The following is a 19756-nucleotide window of genomic DNA, read 5'->3' on the forward strand; positions in this document are numbered from 1 at the left end:
AAACAGTCCACTTCCTAAGGCTGCTTTTCTGACACTATGTATCAAGATTCTTAAACATGTGCTAGTCCACTTCCTAAGGCTGCTTTTCTGACAATATGTATCAACATCCTTAAAAATGCACGTACTCTTTCTCAAGTACCTCTACTCTTCTACTTCTAGGAACAGTGAGGAAATAAACACATGAGCAAAACTAACAACACAGGTAGCAGAAAATATTGAGCCCCGCACAGGCTTGGCATTGCTCCATGTGCTGTACCTGCGGTAACTCACTCCATCCTCACAGCCCGTCTAGGGGGTGGACAGTATCCTCTACCTTTACAGGTGAGAAGCCGAGCCACACAGAGGAAGAGAAAGAACGGAGCAAGGAACCCTGCTCCTAACCAGGACAACACGGCTGCTGCTTCACAGCCTTGACTCGTTTTTTTTGTTTGTTTGTCTGTTTGTTTGTTTTTTCTGTTTTTCCCGAATAGAGTCTGGCTTTGTCGCTCAGGCTGAAGTGCAGTGGCACCATCTTGGCTCACTGCAACCTCCACCTCCCAGGTTCAAGCAATTCTCCTGCCTCAGCCTCCCAAGTAGCTGGGATTACAGGCGTGCACCACCATGCTCGGCTAATTTTTGTATTTTTAGTAGAGACGGGGTTTCACCATGTTGGCCAGGCTGGTCTCGAACTCCTGACCTCATGATCCACCTGCCCTGGCCTTCCAAAGTGCTGGGATTACAGGTATGAGCCACCGCGCCGGCCAGCCTTGACTCTTATGTGTTCATTCATTAGAATTTTGGGGGAATTTTAGTAACATAGGGGAAAGAATATAAATGGAATATAGTGTAAATTGTAGCAAAAAATAAATGCAGAAGCAAAAGACTGGCAATGCACACCAACACATGAACAGAGCTAATCACCAGTTCACGCAACTACCGTGTGTTTTTATCAAATATTCTTCTGTGTCTTTCAAGTTTTCATCAATGAACTCGTATTGATTTTATGATAATAGCAGAATTCCTATGTTTGAGACAGAATGGAACCATGGCAGCCTGAGGTCTGAACTTGCCAGAGCGTGGGAGTATCTGCAAACTGCAGCATGCCCGTCTGTGCTTGCTGAAGCCTGATCCCCACAGCCAGAAAAGTCCTGACACTGAGGGCCAGGCGCAGTAGATCATGCCTGTAATCCCAGCACTTTGGGAGGCCGAGGTGGGTGGATCATGTGGATCAGCCTGGCCAACATGGTGAAACCCCGTCTCTACTAAAAATACAAAACTTCACAGGGCGTGGTGGTGCACACCTGTAATCCCAGCTACTCGGGAGGCTGAGGCAGGAGAATCACTTGAACCTGGGAGGCAGAGGTTGCAATAAGCCAAGGTCACGCTGCAGCCTGGGTAACAGAGCAAGACTCTGTCTCAAAAAAAAAGTCCTGACACCTTGAATGGTGCTGGGAAAACTGGCTATCCACGTGCAGAAGAATGAAATTAGACCCTTATCTCACACATATATAAAAATCAACTCAAAATGCATGAAAAACTTAAATGTGAGACCAGAAACTATAAAACTACTAGAAAAAAAACATGGAAAGCTTTAAGACACTGGATTGGGCAATGATTTTTTTTGGTATGATCCCCAAAACACAGGCAACAAAAACAAAAACAGACAAATGGGATTGCATCAAAACTAAAAACTCTGCACATCCAAGGAAACATCAACGGAGTGAAGAGACAACCTATGGAATGGAATCACATATTTACAAGCCATTTATCTGATAAGCGGTTAATATCCAAAATAAATAAACAACTCAAGTAACTCAACAGCAGGAAAACAAATAACCCAATTAAAAAATGGGCAAAGGATCTGAATAGATGTTTCTCCTTTAGATGGCCAACAGGTCTACGAAAAAGGGCTCAACATCACTAATCATTAGGGAAATGCAAATCAAAGCCACAAGGAGATATCACGTCAAACCTGTGAGAATGGCTATTAGCAAAAATATGAGCAATAGCAAGTGCTGGTAAGGATGTGGAGAAAAGGGAACCATTGTATGCTGTTGGTGACAATGTAAATTATTCCGGCCATTACAGAAAACAATATGGAAGCTCCTTTAAAAATTAAACAGAGAACTACCATATGATCCAGCAGTCCCACTACTGGGTATACTGTTAACCCTTGAACAACGTGGGTTTCAACTGCACAGGTCCACTAATACATAGATTTTTTCCCACCTCTGCCACCCCTGCTACAGCATGACCAACCCCTCCTCTCCCTCCTCCTCAGCCTACTCAACGTGAAGACGATGAGGATGAAGACCTTTATGATGATCCACTTCCACCTAATGAATGGTAAATAGATTTGTTTCTTCCATATGATTTTTTTTCTTTTTTCTTTTTTTTTGAGACGCAGTCTCGCTCTGTTGCCAGGCTGGAGTGCAATGGTGCGGTCTCAGCTCACTGCAACATCCACCTCCTGGGTTCAAGCAATTCTCCTGCCTCAGCCTCCCAAGTAGCTAGGATTACAGGCACGCACCAGCATGCCTGGCTAATTTTTGTATTTTTAGTAGAGATGGGGTTTCACCATGTTAGCTGGGCTGGTCTTGAACTCTTGACCTCATGATACACCTGCCTCACCCTCCCAAAGTGCTGGGATTACAGGCGTGAGCCACCGCACCCAGCAGTTTTTTTTTTCTTTTTTTGAGATGGCATCTCACTCTGTTACCCAGGCTACAGTGCAGTGGCTTGATCTCGGCTCACTGCAACCTCCGCCTCCCAGGTTCAAGCAATTCTCTGCCTCAGCCTCCTGAGTAGCTGGGATTACAGGGATTACAGCACCCGTCACCACGCTCGGCTAATTTTTCTGTATTTTTAGTAGAGACAGGGTTTCACCAAGTTGGCCAGGCTGGTCTCGAACTCCTGACCTCGTGATCCACCTGCCTCAGCCTCCCAAAGTGCTGGGATTACAGGCATAAGCCACCTTCACAACATTTTTCTCTGGCTTACTTCATTGTAAGAATAGAGTATATAATACAGATAACATACAAAATATATGTCAATTGACTACATTATCAGTAAGACTTCTGGTCAACAGTAGGCTATTAATAGTTAAGTTTCTGTGGAGTCAAAAGTTATATATGGATTTTTGATGGCACAAGGGGTCAGTGCCCCTAACCCTCATGCTGTTCAAGGGTCCATTATAGATCCAAAGGAAATAAAATCAGTATGTTGAAAAGATACCCGGAGCATTATTCAAAACAGCCAAGAGATGGAATCAACCTAAGTGTCCATAAACAGAAGAATGGATAAAGAAAATGTGGCAGATATACACAATGGAATATTAGCCTTAAAAATGAAGAAAATCCTGTCATTTGCAACAACATGGATAAACCTGGAGGACATTATGTTAAGGGAAATAAATCAAGCACAGAAAGACAAATTCCACGTGATCTCACTTACAAGTAGAATCTTAAAAAGTTAAACTCAAAGAAACCAAGAGCAGAATGGTGGTTACCAGGGGCTGGGGAGTTGGGGACATCGGGGAGGTATTGGTTAAAGGATACCAAATTTCATTTAGAAGGAATACGTTCAAGAGACCTATTGCATACCATGGTGACTAAAGTTAATAAAAATACATTATATACCTGAAAATTGCTAAAAGAGTAGATTTTAAATTTCTAACCACACAAAATGTTAAGTATGTGATATCATCTATATGTTAGATTTAGCCATTCCACACGTGTATATATATATATATATAAACATCATGATGCATACCATAAATATGTACAATTTTCATCAATTAAAAAAATAAATTTTAAAAACAAAATAAAGTCATTGACACCTGACAAGGATTGACAAATCATAGCTCAGGTAAAGGAAGGGTAAAGAAATTAAACAAAGCTTGTATGTGAAATAGTGAAACCTTAAGAAATCTCTATACCCTTCCATATTTTTAATTATTGTGGTAAAATACACATAAAACTGACCATTGAAGCCATTTTTGAGTGCACAGTTCAGTGGCATGAAGTCCATTCACTTTGTTGTATCAACCATCATCACCATCCACCTCCAGAACTTGCATCTTCCCAAACTGAAACTCTGTCCTCACTAAGCACTAACTCCCCGCTTTCCTCCGCCAAGCACCTGGCACGCACCATTCCACTTTCTGTCTCTCTGAATCAGGCTACTCTAGGGACCACTAAGAAGTGGACTCATACAGCATTTGTCCCTTCACATCTGGCTTATTTCACTGAAGATAATGTCCTCAAGGGTCATCCACGTTATAGCCTATGTCAGAATGTCCTTCCTTTCTCTTTTTTTTTTTTTTTTTTTTGAGATGGAGTCTCACTTTGTCACCCAAGCTGGAGTGCACTGGCGTGATCTCGGCTCACTGCAACCTCCGCCTCCCAGGTTCAAGCGATTCTCCTGCCTCAGCCTCCTAAGTAGCTGGGATTACAGGTGCACGCCAACACACCTGGCCAATTTTTTTGTATATTTAGTAGAGATGGGGTTTCACCATGTTGGCAAGGCTGGTCTCGAACTCCTGACCTCATGATCCGCCCACCTTGGCCTCCCAAAGTGCTGGGATTATAAGCGCGAGCCACGGCACCCAGCCTAGAATGTCCTCACTTTCTATGGCTGAATTCTATTCCACCGCGTGGACGAGCCACAGTTTCTTGATCTATTCGCCCATCAGTGGGCCCTTGGGTTCCTCCCACATTTCAGCAGTTATGAAAAATGTTGCTATGGTCATGGCCGTACAAATACGATGCTGTTTTTCACTTCTAATTTACATGTACTATTTCTGTCATGTCCATTTCTGAAATTGTATTTATTAAAAGGATTACAATTGAATTACCTACCGTGTAAGGCCACTTTTCTGGCAATATGAAGTTTTTTTAAAGATGGAGTCTTGCTATTTCCACAGCCCCGCTTCCTCCACTCCCTGTCCAGACCAGCCCCGAACATTCCACTCCTCTCTGAACTGGGAAAGTATCAAAAACACCATACAGAAACCACCCAGCCACAAAGGGATGCAGTCTCTATTTGCCACAAATAGAGAGGGTGCTCACCGCCCGGGAAGGCACTTCCAAAGCAGCGGGCTCCAGGAGGGCAGGCCCACGGCTCTCTGCACCTCAGCTCTCCAGAGTGTAAAATGGGCACTGGAGCACCTGCCACAGGGCCCTCCCAGCTCTCCAGGCGGTGCCAGTCTCAGCATCCCGCACCGCTGCCATGGGCTTCCTCCTGCAACCCCAGTACTTTCCAGTGACTTCCTCACATTAATTACAAGGATTATCTAACAGCGTGGCTCCAGGACTGACGAGGGTATGCAGGAAGGAGAGCTCTCCTATGCTGCTGGGGCAGAGAAAACCGGGAACAGCACTTTGGTGACTGACTCAGGAATACTTGTCAAGCTGAAGTATGCACACCAGTGACCCGCCAGACTCATGCCTGCCCTTGGGGTCCTCCGGTGCTTGTGTGAGGAGTTGGGAGGCGGTGAACAGACACAATCGCTGCAGCACTGTCTGTGCGGACTGAGCATCCCGAATCCGAACATCCCAAATCTGAAACGCTCCAAAATCTGAAACTTTTTGAGGGCCAAGTGATGCTAGAAGGAAATGCTCACTGGAGTATTTTGGATTCGAGATGTTTGACCAGTAAAAAAATAACACAAATATTCAAAAATCCAAAAAAAGATCTGATACCGGAAACACTCCTGGCCCCAAGAATTTCAGGTAAGGGATACTCAACCTGTACTTTCAAAAAAGAGAAAATAATTTCATTATCCAGCAACCGGAGATGGGTAAGTAAGCTCGGGTTCATCTGGAATCCTGAATTATAGTTGAAGCAAAATGAACTACAAAGAAAAGAACTACAAAAACCAACCTGGAGAAGTCTCAAAATTACGGTGATCTACATAGAGAAAGCTTGTTGCAAAAGTGTACATAAAAAATGGTAAAAATGTTAAACACACAAATACCCCAGCTGTCACAGGGATACGTAAGAGGTGGGGTGAAGGGGCTGGCAGCACTCTCCTCAGTCTGGGGCCACACAGGCGTCCCCTCCTTGCTGCCTGCTAAATGGTACCCACATACCTAACTTGATAATAAAATGCAGACAGAGCCATAGACATCGTACAGCAACACAGGTAACATATAAACACAGGTTGAAAATGAAGGAAGAGCAGCCCAACTTTACAAGAACAGTCATCACTGTAGGTAGGAAGAGGAGGAATGGAGGATGGAACTTCATTACAGATGATGCTTTCAAAAATAGATTCTTTATATACACATATGGGAAATGTACATGTGAGTTATGGGGAAGGCGGGAAGCACTGATTCCTTCTTTTCCCTCCTAAAGTGAGACCATACCATCATGTCTAACTGCAACTCTAGACTGTAAGTTACAAATCAGTGCATTCAGCAGCCAACAAGAATATTGTATTTCTCCATGTGGAGCTGGTCTTGGGATTTGCTAGTTATGCTGAACATAACTGGCAAATAAACCATTTTTATTAATGGGGAAAATTCAGAGCCCAAGAGTAAGAAATATATAATGATAATAATAATAATAATAACAACAGCAACAATAATATAATAAGTACAAGGGTAAGATTTGTATTGAAGAGAAAATTTCAGCTGGTCATGGAGAGTCACATCTATAATCCCAGCACTTTGGGAGGCTGAGGTGGGAGGATCACTTGAAACTAAGAGGTCAAAACCAGCCTAGGCAACATAGCAAGGCCCCATCTCTGCAAAAAAAGAAATTAAAAAATTAGCCAGGCACGGTGACACGCGCCTGTAGTCCCAGCTACTCAGGAGGCTAAGGCAGGAGGATCATTTGGGCCCAGAAGTTTGAGGGTACAGTAAGCTGATGCCCCTGCACTCCAGCCTGGGCAACAGAGCGAGATCCCATCCCTAAAACAATACAAAACAAAGCCAAAAAAGAGAGAGAGAAAATGTCTTAGGACTTATTACAGAAGCTTTTACGCTTTATGCTATCTGATCAGTCTAGTAAGTCGAGCACATAAACTGTTAGCAACAGGAAAATGAATTCTACATAACATCTACACAGTTCATATACACATAAATATATGTACATAAATCTAGATATATCATAAATATATAAAGTCTACAACATGATGTGCATATTTGAGCAACAGATATCAGATGTCCTGAGATACGATTCACCTGTTGAAGCTGTACACATCAATGGTTTTAAATATATTCGCAGAGTTCTACAACTATCACCACCATCAGTTCTAGAACATTTCATCACCCCAACATGAAACTTTCAACCCATCAGCAGTTACTCTCCATTTTCCCCCAAGAGTCCCTCACCCAGGCCTTGGCAACACGAACCTCCTTTGTGTCTCTGCAGGTTTATCTATTCTGGATGGTTCATATAAATGGAACCACACAATATGAGGTTTTTGTGTCTAGCTTTTTCTACTTGACACGGTATTTTCAGGGTTCATCCGCACCAGAGCGAGTGTCAGAATCTCACTCCTTTTGAAGGCGGAATAACGTCCCATTATGTGGAGGGATCACTCTTTCTTCATCTACCCATCAGCTGATGGGCCAGATGGTTGTTTTGATTTTTTTCCTAGTGTAAGGGTTCCGCATTTTCAATGATTCTAAACAAAGCAAACTCCCCGCCCCCGGCATCAAGTTCACCTCTTCCTGCAGGGAAAGGGCTCCTGGGCTCACCTTCTCCTCCGCCGACTTGAGCACGCTGGAGACCTCCTGCACCACCAGCTCCAGTGCCTGCTGCCGCGGGTCCTCCTCAAAGGACAGGAAAGGTGGGCCCTGGAACAGAGGGGCAGCATGAGGAGGGCGTGCACAGGAGGGGCTGCATCTTTTAAATTACAAATCTGTTCAAAGTTCTGAAAAATTAAGAAAATGTACTAACACATCTTTCTGTGAACTCTGTGCTTCTAATAGCAGCAATGGCTAAATATCAGGAGGTCTGCACATCCAAGGAGCAGCTGGTGATGGATTGTGCTCAGTGGACAGGATTCAGTTATGGGACAAGGCTGGGAAAGGACAGGAACCCGGGAGTAAACCTGAAGATGCTGCAGGAAGGCAGCGAAGGGTGTTTTGAATCTTCCTGCTGACAGCATAAGGAAAGAAACAGACTCTTGGGGCAGGGCTGCTTCGTGCAAATCAGAGATCTGTGGGTCTAGCGGCGCATCTTGCCCAGCACAGAGGGCTCCAGGCTGTGTCCTCCCTGATTGCTAGGGACAGTCCTCTATTCTGGTCTAGGAGAGGCACCTCTCCTGTTGCGTGTGGTTGCTGTGGCACGATTACTTAGGGTGCCCCCCATTCTCCTCTCCTACCCCCCAGGGGCTGGCCTCTCCCTGGGATCTGAGAGGGTGGCCAAGATTCCTTGGCTGGAAATGAACCCGCCTGGTGGCTGCCCACAGAGTAGACTCCTCAACCCCTACTTCACAGCCTTCTGGAGCCACCTGGCCCCAAGGTTCACCTGTGTCCATGGCTCTGCATGTTCCCCCAGCATCCTTCCAGGAAACTCGGTCAGCTCATGTCTGTTCTGGTTCTTCCAATTAAAAATCTCCAAGCAAGGCCAGTCATGGTGGCTCACACCGGTAATCCCAGTACTTTGGGAGGCCAAGGTGGAAGGATTGCTGGAGGCCAGCAGTTCGAGACCAGCCTGGCCAACACGGTGAAACCCTGCCTCTACCAAAAATACAAATATTAGCTGGGTGTGGTGGCACACGTGTAATCCCAGCTACTCAGGAAGCTGAGGCATGACAATCACTTGCACCCAGGAGGTGGAGGTTGTATTCAGCTGAGATCACACTCCAGCCTGGGCGACAGAGTAAGGCCCTGTCTCAAAAAGAAAAAAAAATTCTCCAAACGAGAGACGCACAATTAAATGAACAGGACCACAAGGCAACAAGGCCAACGTTTTATGACAAAGAAACCAGGGCTTATGTGACCAACCAAGTCTTGTCCTTTCAAAACTAAGCTCTCGAGAGGCCAAACGTGTATGTCGACAACATAACCCCAGATCGAAACTCTCCTAGAACTCTGTTCCTGACATGCTGTAGAAAGCACACCGTGTTTCAATGAGCTCCGACTGGGTGGTTAAAAAACACACAGCCCCACAAGCTCCCATTGTATCTCATCTCCACCGTGGTGAGCTAGGTCCAGCTACAAGGCGTGACCGAGGGTGGGAGAGGGGAAGCGGTGTAAAACCTTGCCGTGGCGATTCCAGCAAGCATGGTGCAAGTGAGCAAGCGATGAGGTTATGCTGTGGCTATTTCTCAATAATTCCCAATGACCCGCATAAACCTAAAAGGGACAGAACATTTTGATTTATAGGCTTCTAACCTCACCCTTTTCTTGCACTGTCTATCTCATCCCCCAAAAATCAGCAGAGAATTAAATGTACTGCTTGAGAGGGCTGAAATCACAGTTTCAGGGCTGCTCTGCTGGCATTCTCTGTGGTGGGAGCTTGTTTGAGTGGGACCTGCTGGCCAGGGCCACCCTCTGAGCTTGGTGATGAGACGGTTCTGTGCACCAGGCTCTCTGGCCTGAGAGAACAGAACCCAGCACAGAGGCCAGTGCCAGGCAGAGAACCACGAGCAGGCAACATGCCAGCAGCTCGGAGGATGCAGTGGAGAAACAATGTACCTTCTGTAGGAGCCTAAAGATACGCTGTTGCCTTATACCAGCCTGGGTGCAGATTCATGCTCCCCTGGGGCGGCAGATGCAGCGTTTACCCTCTTCCCTTGCTACCTTCTGAATTCAAACCTTGAAAAGAGTTTGTAGCCGGGCGCCACGGCTCACGCCTGTAACCCCAGCACTTCGGGAGGCCAAGGCGGGCGGATCACGAGGTCAGGCGATCGAGACCATCCTGGCTAACATGGTGAAACCCCGTCTCTACTAAAAATACAAAAAAAAAAAAAAATTAGCCAGGCGTGGTGGCAGGTGCCTGTAATCCCAGGTACTCGGGAGGCTGAGGCAGGAGAATGGCATGAACCCAGGAGGCAGACCTTGCAGTGAGCCGAGATCATGCCACTGCACTTGAGCCTGGGCGACAGAGCGAGACTCTGCCTCAAAAAAAAAAAAAAGAAAAGAAAAGAGTTTGCTGGAAAACTTAAGGTCAAGGGGTGGTCTCACAAAGAAAATAAGTTATTAAGAGAGATTGCTTTTCCTTTTCTGATCTGCCTAGTCCTTGAGTTTCAGGAGCAGGGTGTGCCTGCCTGCCACACACAACCACAAATTTAGGTATCTCTGCATCTCTGCTGCTGTGTCAATGCTGAGAGAACCCTCATTCCAGACCCCATTCCACTTAGACTAAAGGAAGACTTTGTGTCCGCATAGAAAAAGAAACACACAAGAATTGCCAGGAAAACACTGAAAAAGGACGACAAGGGTGACTAGCTCCACCAGATATTAAAACAGACTATAGAAACCCCGTAATTAAAACTGTGTGGCTCTGGTGCACCAACAAACACATGCACTACGAATGAACAATATAACCACCCTGAAGGGGATGGGAAAAATACGGATATAACCTAAGAAGCTTGGAAAACTGCATCTTGACTGCATATAAATGCTATAATCCAGTAAATGTGTTTCATAGGTTGGGAACTCAGAAACTACTTCATGCATATACTAGAACTGAACACATAAGTAGTAAGTAAATAAGACAGCAGGTGTGCAATGTCTTACTCTTGGAGAAGGGAGTTAAGAATAAGAAAGTGAAAAAACTAAAATGAACTCTGTACTGTTGGACTAGAACCCAAGGTACAGGATACAATCACGGTTTTTAAGATAAACACAGAGAGAAATACACAGAAATATAGACATGCGCACACATGTTGATATACACACGTATGTTTGCTATTGCTGAACACTGAAGGGGAGCAATGAGAACCAAGAAGTAATGAACACACTCAATGCTTAGGTCTTGGTTTCTAAACACTTCTCCAATAAAAGGAATCAGGGCTGCTTGAAGAAGTGGCTGAATCCAGGGCCTGTGGGGAGCCAAAAACAAATATTTTGTGGAAACATGAAGTAAGGAAATGAAAAAAAAAAAGTGGGCTTGATGGAAGAACACAAGAGGCTACTCTCAAAGGAGCACCCTGATGGCCCAAAGGAAAACAACTTAAGCAACTGATTCGGTTTGGCTCTGTTTGTAACCACCACGTGTCAAGAGAGGGACCTGTAATCCTCACCTGCAGAGGGAGGGAGGTAACTGGATCATGGGGCAGTCTCTCCCATACTGTTCTCATATAGTGAGTTCTCACAAGATCTGATGCTTTTATAAGTGTTTGGAAGTTCCTCCTTCCTTCTTCCCTCTCCTGCTGCCTTGTGAAGAAGGTGACGGCTTTCCCTACCATCATGATTGTAAGTTTCCTGAGGCTTCCCCAGCCATGCGGAACTGTGAGTCATTAAATGTCTTTCCTTTATCAATTACCCACTCTCAGGGAAGTCCTTTAGAGCAGTGTGAAAACAAACTGATACAACAATATAATAAATAGTGATAGTATGGGATTATAACCCACAGAATAAAATATATATCCATGAGTCCATATTGAGCTAAACAATCAGATAAATATCTCATTGGAGGAGAAATGACAGTTCTGTCTTGCAGGAGAGTTCCAAATAATAAAGACAGTAAGGAAGAGGAAACAGAAAGTCACCATCAAGCGAACTGCACCTGCGTCATCACTGCACACAAGATACACCAATGGTTGCGAAATCAGTGAGGAAGAGTTTAAGGAGCAACGGGCTCTGTACAGGCTCAAAGTATCTCCCCACACTACCTGTTAACTACAGCAGGAAAGATAAAGGAGGTGACATGATGTGGATCTGTGTCCCTGCCCAAATCTCATGTCGAATTTTAATCTCCAGTGTTACCAGAGGGGCCTGGTGGGAGGTGACTGGATCATGGTGCGGGGAGTTCTCATGAATGGTTTAGCACCATCCCCCCTTGGTACTGTACAGTGAGTGAGTTCTCATGAGATCTGGTTGTTTAAAAGTGTGTAGCACCTCCCGCCTCTTTCTCCCCCTCCTGCTCTGGGTCATAGAAGATCACCTTCACCTTCCACCATGATTGTAAGTTTCCTGAGGCCTCCGCAGAAGCAGAACCTGCTATACTTCCTGGACAGCAGAACCATCAGCCAATTAAACCTCTTTTCTTATAAACCACCAGTCTCAGGCATTTCTTTCTGGCAATGCAAGAAGGGACTAATACAGGAGGAGACATAAAATACAAGAGGATGACCCCAGCAGAACTCACCTTAACCAAGGCACCAAGCTCAGCAACCTCTGCAACAAGACACACTGACATCACAAGCCCCAGACACAGTGCACACCACTTCTGTGGTTTGTATAATCTTGCTCCAAGCATATGAAAATGCCAGGCAAATGGAAAGATAGTCAGCAAAATAATGATCAACAGTCTTTAGTTATCAAGGTCATAAAAACCAAAGAAAGACTGAGAAACCCTGACAGACTGCAGGTGATGAAGAAGGAACAACTCAACGCCACAGGTACCCTTAATGGGACCCTAGAACAATACAAGGAGACAGGTGGAAAACTGGTGAAATTCAAAGAAGGCCTTCGCTTTAGTTGTTAGGCATTGTGACAATGTTAATTTCTTTTTCTTTCTTTCTTTCTTTCCTTTTTCTTTCTTTCCTTTCTCTTTTCTCTCTCTCTCTCTCTCCCTCCCTCTCTCTTTTTTGAGATGGAGTTTCACTCTTGTTGCCCAGGCTGGAGTGCAATGGCGCGATCTCGGCTCACTGCAACCTCTGCCTCCTGGGTTCAAGCAATTCTCCTGCCTCAGCATCCCCAGTAGCTGGGATTACAGGCATGCACCATCACGCCCAGCTAATTTTATATTTTTAGTAGAGATGGGGTTTCTCCATGTTGGTCAGGCTGGTCTTGAACTCTTGACCTCAGGTGATCTGCCCGCCTCAGTCTCCCAAAGTGCTGGGATTACAGGCGTGAGCCACTGCGCCTGGCCTAATTTCTTGAACTATTACATTACATTAATCTCCTTGTGTTATGAATCATAGTAACATGCCACCAATGTTAATTTCTTGGTTCTGATCATTGAGCTGTGGTTATGCAAGGCTGAGTGAGGAATATATGAAAGTTGAATTATTTTTTCAACTTTTCTGTGAAAGCAGTTCAAAATAAAAAGTTTAAAAAATAAGACTTTAAAGAGAGCAGCCCACCTTTATTGTCTCACTATGTCCCAGGCATTTTGCTAAATGCCTCATACAGATCTGATCTCACCTCTAGGAGAGTGGATTTTGTTTTCTGGATTGAATCCAGTTTTCCCTTCTGCAGATGATGCACAGAGACTCTCCCAGGATCGCACAGCTAGGAGGGTAGAGCTGGAGCACAAAGCAAACCCGCAACCAGCTCCAGAGCTTCCCCACGGGCCCTTCCACGGGCTGAAGGAGTGCCTTCCCTCCTCAGCAACCTACCAGGGGCCCGCGGGAGTGGAAGTTAGCGTTGGGGGAATTTTAGTTGATGTGAACACTACACCCACACTTTCCTGAATTCCTGTCTTGTTGGGAGAATGGGTTAGTGCAAAGAACAAACTGAACTGGCGCCTATTCCTGGGGTTTGCACTGATGACTTGCAAAGTCATCAGAGCCTCCTTTAATGTTGATGCTTTAGAAGTGAAAAACAAAGCACATTAAACAGCTTGTTTTGCCCAGGCCTGGCTGGCTCCCAAGACAGAAGGCCTGAGTCCAGATGGGGGAATGGGCATCACCACTGTTTCTCCTCCTCCAGAGGCCCATCATTCACCCCACTGAGACCAGGGCCTGCCCCAAGCCGGCTTTGTGCTGGGTACTGGGTCTGGCTCTGCCCAGACAGCTCCTGGCTCTGCCCCAGCTCACAATGCCGGGAGCTGACCAGGGCATAAGTGACTCTGGGGGGGTCGGGAGGAGGACAGGGCGGGAGCATCTTGGCTGAAGGGGAGGATCAGGGACCTCTGAGCTGAGACCCAAAAGATTTAGAGAAGTTAAATAAGCAGGAAAAAAGATAAGAATTCCAAACAAAAGGAATGACCTGCGGGAAGGCCCACACAGGAAAGGTCCCTGGACACTGGAGCAACAGAAGGGGTCACGGTGGAGGGTGCAGGGTTCACAGCCCCAAAGAGGCCCAAGTTCCTTCTATTGGAGGAGGGAAGGGCAGCTCCATGGTCCTTCCCCACAGTGGCCACCACAGTTCTACCAACTGGCTTCCTACACCACAGCCACTGTCATTGGTCAAGGAGTTTGGACTTCGTGAGCACAACTGGAAGGTCATTATATAATGCAAAGACTCTGAAGTCTGGTGGCCACTTTGTTTACTTTTTAAATGCAGAAACTCCTATTCAAGTCAGTGCTATTAATAATATGTTCCAAGTCCACACAGCATCTTTTTTTTTTTTTTTTTTTTTTTTTTTTTTTACAAAGACCACAATGATCATAGTCTTGATCATTTGCAATTAGAACATTCCTCTAAAGAAACCCTGGGCTGAAGGACTAAAGAAACAAACAGCGTTGGGGACCCTCCTAGTCCGGGGCCTCATCCCACTCAGGTGGGCCGCTACTAGACAAGCCCAGCGCACAGGCCACGGAACACAGGCCTCGCTTCGGGACAGGTGCTGCCCACACATGGTCCAGACAGCATCAGCCTTGGGAGGAGTTCTGAGCAGCCCACGGGCAGGGGCCATCAGAGGCAAGCATGCTGGATCCCAGAGTCGAGGAGACTGTAGGACAGCAGTCCCGGAGACTCCCAAGGGGATGTCGGGGGTGTAACTGATTATCATGGACCACTTTGTAAATATTGATGTAATCGCAGGGGAGCAAAAGGAAAATCTCAACTCCTGCTTTTGGATACCATAATATTAGTTCTCAGTCTAAGGAGCCTGACCTGAGACTGAGCCAGTTCTGGGATCTTCTGAGCCAGTTCTGGGATCTTCTGTTCTGTGTGACCAAAGAGTGATCACATCAATGGGAATTAGGGGTCTGCAACACCACACCAAGTGGAGAGGCAAGAGTCAAAGCTCAAACAACTGCTTTTATGTGGTGCTGGGTGAAAGAGGAACTCTATTTACACTGTTGGTGGGAGTGTAAATTAGTTCAACCATTGTGGAAGACAGTGTGACGATTCCTCAAGGATCTAGAACTACAAATACCATTTGACCCAGCCATCCCATTACTGGGTATATATCCAAAGGATTATAAATCATGCTACTATAAAGACACATGCACACATGTTTATTGCAGCACTATTCACAATAGCAAAGACTTGGAACCAACCCAAATGCCCATCAATGATAGACTGGATTAAGAAAATGTGGCACATATACACCATGGAATACTATGCAGCCATAAAAAAGGATGAGTTCATGTCCTTTGCAGGGACATGGATGAAGCTGAAAACTATCACTCTAAGCAAAGTATCACAAGGACAGAAAACCAAACACCGCGTGTTCTCACTCATAGGTGGGAGTTGAACAATGAGAACACATGGACACAGGGCAGGGAACATCACACACCAGGGCCTGTCACGGACTGGGCGGCTGGGGAAGGGATAGCATTAGGACAAATACCTAATGTAAATGACAAGTTGATGGGTGCAGCAAACCAACATGGCACATGTATACCTATGTAACAACCTGCACATTGTGCACATGTACCCTAGAACTTAAAGTATCATAATAAAAAAAAAAAAAAGGAAAAAAAAGAAAGAGGAACTCGGATGGCAAGTGTGTACTAGCAGCTTCTCACCACTGATTCTCAACCATGGGACACCCTCACAGTGTGCTCCCCAAGCCTACTGAGGCGGATGTGGGGGGCAGGCACGTGTGTCACTAAGCTCTCTGGGCGAGACTCCTGTGATCCCTGCACACCTGGCGTCCACCTGGCCAGCAGGCAGATCAGCAATGGTTTCCTCCAAAGTCAGTGCAAATCACTGTCACATATAATTTAGACCCCTTTCTGGAGTGAGGGTGGGAATCCGAGGTCCCCTGCGATACGGGGAGTCAGTGCTGCTGCAGTGGTCATCAGAGAGCAGGAGGACTCCTCCGGTGCTGACCAGTCCTTGGATCCTGGAAGGTGCGAGCCCCACTGTTTGGGATAACACATTAACAACTCTACTCTCTGAGCTCTTCTCGCTGGCTCTCATTTAAAGGAAACATTTAGGTCTCCAAGTTGAAACTGCATCCCACAAGGGAACAGGCTGCAGCCACCGATGGGCAGACCTTGGCAAATTCCTCCAGTTCACGGGCCTCAGTCTCCCCTTCTGGAGAAGGGGCTTGGCTAGAAGAGTTTAGGGTTTCTTTCCATCTTAAAATACAAAGGTGGGGTAAAACTTGGAATGGAAGGAGTTATTGTCTCCGTTGGACAGAAAATTCCACTTTTCAGACAGAATGCTGGACGTGATTAAGTTATTACCAGTGTCTTCTCAATCCCTAAGCGACAGGCCAAGAACTGGTCTCCTCCCTGGGTAGGACAGAGTGATATCAGGACAAGGCAGAGGCAGGAGGGCGAGCACTAAGCTGTAGCTGTCCAGGCGAGAGCGGGCTTGGAGTGTCAGCCCTAATCCGGGATTAGTGGGAATGGAGGTGGGGGAGGGCAGCCACGAATGGACACAGCAGCCCCTGCTCTCCCACACCGCCATCACTGTCACAACAGCGATGGCCCAGGATGCTGGGATGTGTGTGACAATCGCTGGACTCAGGGCGGCCAGGAATGCAAACACCACTACCTGCTCACCCACAATGCCATCACTGACACGGCAGCGACGGCTCAGGATGCCGGGAGGGTGTGTGACCGTCACTCACAGGGAGCCCAGTCACCCAGATCCTATCTGCCTGCAAAACCTTCCATTTGAATGCAAATCAAATGACATTCCCAGGCATCAGGGCTGTGTTCCCCCACCCCCGTCCCCAGGAAAGTAAGCAATACCAAAAACTGACATCACAGAACTAATGGACTATGTCCATGCAAAAATGCCAGAGATGGCCCTGGGTTGCTTTGAGCATGAATCCGGGACACTGTTGCCTCTTCCAGGCAGGAGGTCAGGAGAGACAGGTGTCTGAGACTGCAGTGTGTGGCCAACAGCAGAGAGAGAACAGAGAAGGTGCAAACAAGGTGAGACCCTCTCTCCTCTCCCTGAACGCAACCCCTCCCTGCTCCCACACAAAGACTCAAGTAAAAAGTTTTCATCCAAAACTTTCAAATATTTCCTTCAGTGTTCTCAGATTGACTTGACCAGCCTAAGACAGATGCCAGGGACATCCTCTTCTCTGCCTCTCAACACTTCAGTCAGATGGGAATATGGAAGGATCATATCCAAGGGGATCATATTTTCTGAAGCCAATCCATAGATGTCAGGAAACGAACCATCCCAAATATACAGGAGGTAGGGTCACTGCCTCTAAGCCTGAAACTCCAGAGTTAGAAGCTGAACTTAAAGGTCATTCACCCAACACTTGCCTGCCTCCTACAAAGGACACAGATGAGACTGGTGCCCAATCACGCCACCAGCCTGGAGGGGACTCAGCTTCAGAAGCCTTGATTCCAGGTCAATCAGGGGTCAGTGATGGCAGCTTCCTGGGGAAATACCTGCATTTGCTCCTGGATGTGAGGCCAACAGGGGTGGAGGGCTCCCACAAGAGACAGCTGGTTTCCCTGAGACACTCTCCAGCTCTGGACAGCTGAGGCACAGATTCTGGGCACCAGGACAAAAGTCAGTCAACTGACCCTGAAGCCTTTTTCCTCCAAAAAGTACAGTCATTTATGTTCTTTTTCAAGAGTTCAAAACAAGGTCTCTTGATTTGTTGGATGGCTGCTAACTGATAGTCAAAGCTTTTTTGTTTTTTAATTCCATGGCCATGTCTTCCAAGGCCCTGCACAAGGACCAGGCACAGGGCCCGCCATGGAATATTTTGAAGGTTGATGGGGCCGGACATTGAAAATGAGCAATTCTGCTATTTCCACAGCGAATGACCACTGAGCTGCACAGGCAGGTGCAGGAAACTGTGGCCTGGAAGGGCGGAGCAGCGGCCAAGACTAGGGGTGCCTCCCCAAACCCACCCAGGCTCCAACTTCTCCTGTGAAATGCCTAAGAATAGTACATGCCAGGAGCTTGTCGTTAAACTAAGATGTCTTAAAAGCAAAAATAAGTCAACGAGTAATCAGCGACTACAGAAACACCCACAGGACTGTGAGGCAGCAGAGGTAAGACACGAGGCCCTTAGCTTGCAGGCCAGGGCAGCTGGATTCACACGCCAGCTCTGCCGCCCACGAGCTGTGTGGCACTGGGCAGGCTGCTTGCCCTCTCCGGGACTTGGTTTCCTCATCTGTAAAACAGTGATAACACCCCTGTCCCGGGAGTTGTGAGGATTCAGAGATGGCAGACGCACCGAAAGCCTCGGTAGGATGTCTGCCCAGCGGCTGGCCCTCAGCAAACGGTCACTATTTTTATATGCCAAGAAATGCAAGTCTTTGGAGATAAATTATTGGTGAAATTCAGCTCTATGAGAGGCGGAAGCACATTGGGGTCACAGCTATTCATGTATCATGTGCAAGCTCAGTAAGTGTCCGATCGGGCACGGGAATTCGCCCCGGGACTCCAGGCAAGGCAGGTACTGGCTGGCGCGGATGAGCACTTCTGACGGTCCCTCCAACTGCCAGCCTGTCCCTCGCGGAGCCCAGGGCCTGGAGCACCTGCCGTTTGGAGAATAAAATCAATCACTTTGTCTTGTCTCTCCGTCAAGGGGCCTCGCTCCCCCGTCTCTCTCCTAACTCTCGAGGATGGTCTGCGCTGGGGGGAGGACTCCCTTCGCCTGGGTCAGGGGCTGCAGCGACGCCTCCAGGAAAGACCTTGGCCCGGACCGCCCGCCCCGGCATCTGCCGCCCCCCGGCCCGCAGTCCCGGAAACTCACCCCTTTCCTCTCGGCCTCCTCGTTCAGGGCGGTCACCCAGGCCGCCTGCCACTGGCTCCTCCAGCTGCCCAGCGTCAGGATCCAGGAGAGCAGCGCGTCGGACCCCGGGCGCGGCCCCTCTCCAGGCTCCACCGCCCGCCGCTGGGGCTGGGGTCGCGCCCTGGCCAGCGCCCACTGCGCCAGGTACAGGCCTACCGTGGCCAGGGCCGCGACGAAGAGCGACACCAGCGCGAGCCACTGCGCCTCCCCGAGCCACGAGCCCAGCCGGGCCATGGCCATGGCGCATCCCCGGCCCGCCTCGCCCCAACTTCCCTGGCAGCCCCGAGCCGGAACGGCGGACTCAGGACACGCGCTGGCTGCGGCCACAGCGCGCTGGGGGCGTGGAGGGGGCGCGGCGGGGTCGGAGCCCGGCGAAGAGCGTGGCCGGGGGCCTCTGGGCGGGCAAGCGGGGAGGAAGCGCGCGGCGGCCGCGGCCCGGGCTGGGCGCAAGCCCCGCACACCTGCGGAACAGGGGCGCCAGCGGACCCCGCGGCCCGCGCTCCCGACTCGGCGTCTGGGAAGTTCCTGGGCCGCTGCGGGCCGCGCTTCCTCCTGCGCGCGCCGCCCCGGGCGTCCGGCCCGCGGCCCAGCGGTGGCCGGAGGAGGCTCTGGCCGCGGGGCGGGGCGGGGCGGGGGCGGTGCCCGAGGGAGGGGGCGCGGCCGGGCCTGCGGGGGCCGCAGTCCTCCCCCTTGCTCCCAACGCGGCGTGCCCCCGCCCCCTTAAAGGCCCGGCCTTCCCGGCCCCGCCACGTGCACGCGTCGCCCGCCCCTCCGGCGCCTGCCCGCGGGCCGCGAGGTGACCCGGGCCTCC

At 48.3% G+C, this 19756-nt stretch overlaps 1 protein-coding gene across 1 annotated transcript in view; it reads right to left on the reverse strand.

Moving 5' to 3' along the window:
* C2CD2 (C2 calcium dependent domain containing 2) overlaps positions 1–19556 on the reverse strand; it is a 68908-nt gene extending 49352 nt beyond the window's left edge. The window contains exons 1-2 of the mRNA XM_014343203.5: positions 18907–19556; positions 7686–7784 (exon numbers count right to left, since the gene is read on the reverse strand). Coding sequence (XP_014198689.3) covers positions 7686–7784; positions 18907–19185 — 378 coding nt within the window. The 5' untranslated portion in view covers positions 19186–19556. The remainder of the gene's footprint in view (positions 1–7685; positions 7785–18906) is intronic.
* Between the last annotated feature and the right edge of the window lie 200 nt (positions 19557–19756).

The sequence above is a fragment of the Pan paniscus genome, chromosome 22 (genome assembly GCF_029289425.2).
Source record: "Pan paniscus chromosome 22, NHGRI_mPanPan1-v2.0_pri, whole genome shotgun sequence".
NCBI lineage: Eukaryota > Metazoa > Chordata > Mammalia > Primates > Hominidae > Pan > Pan paniscus.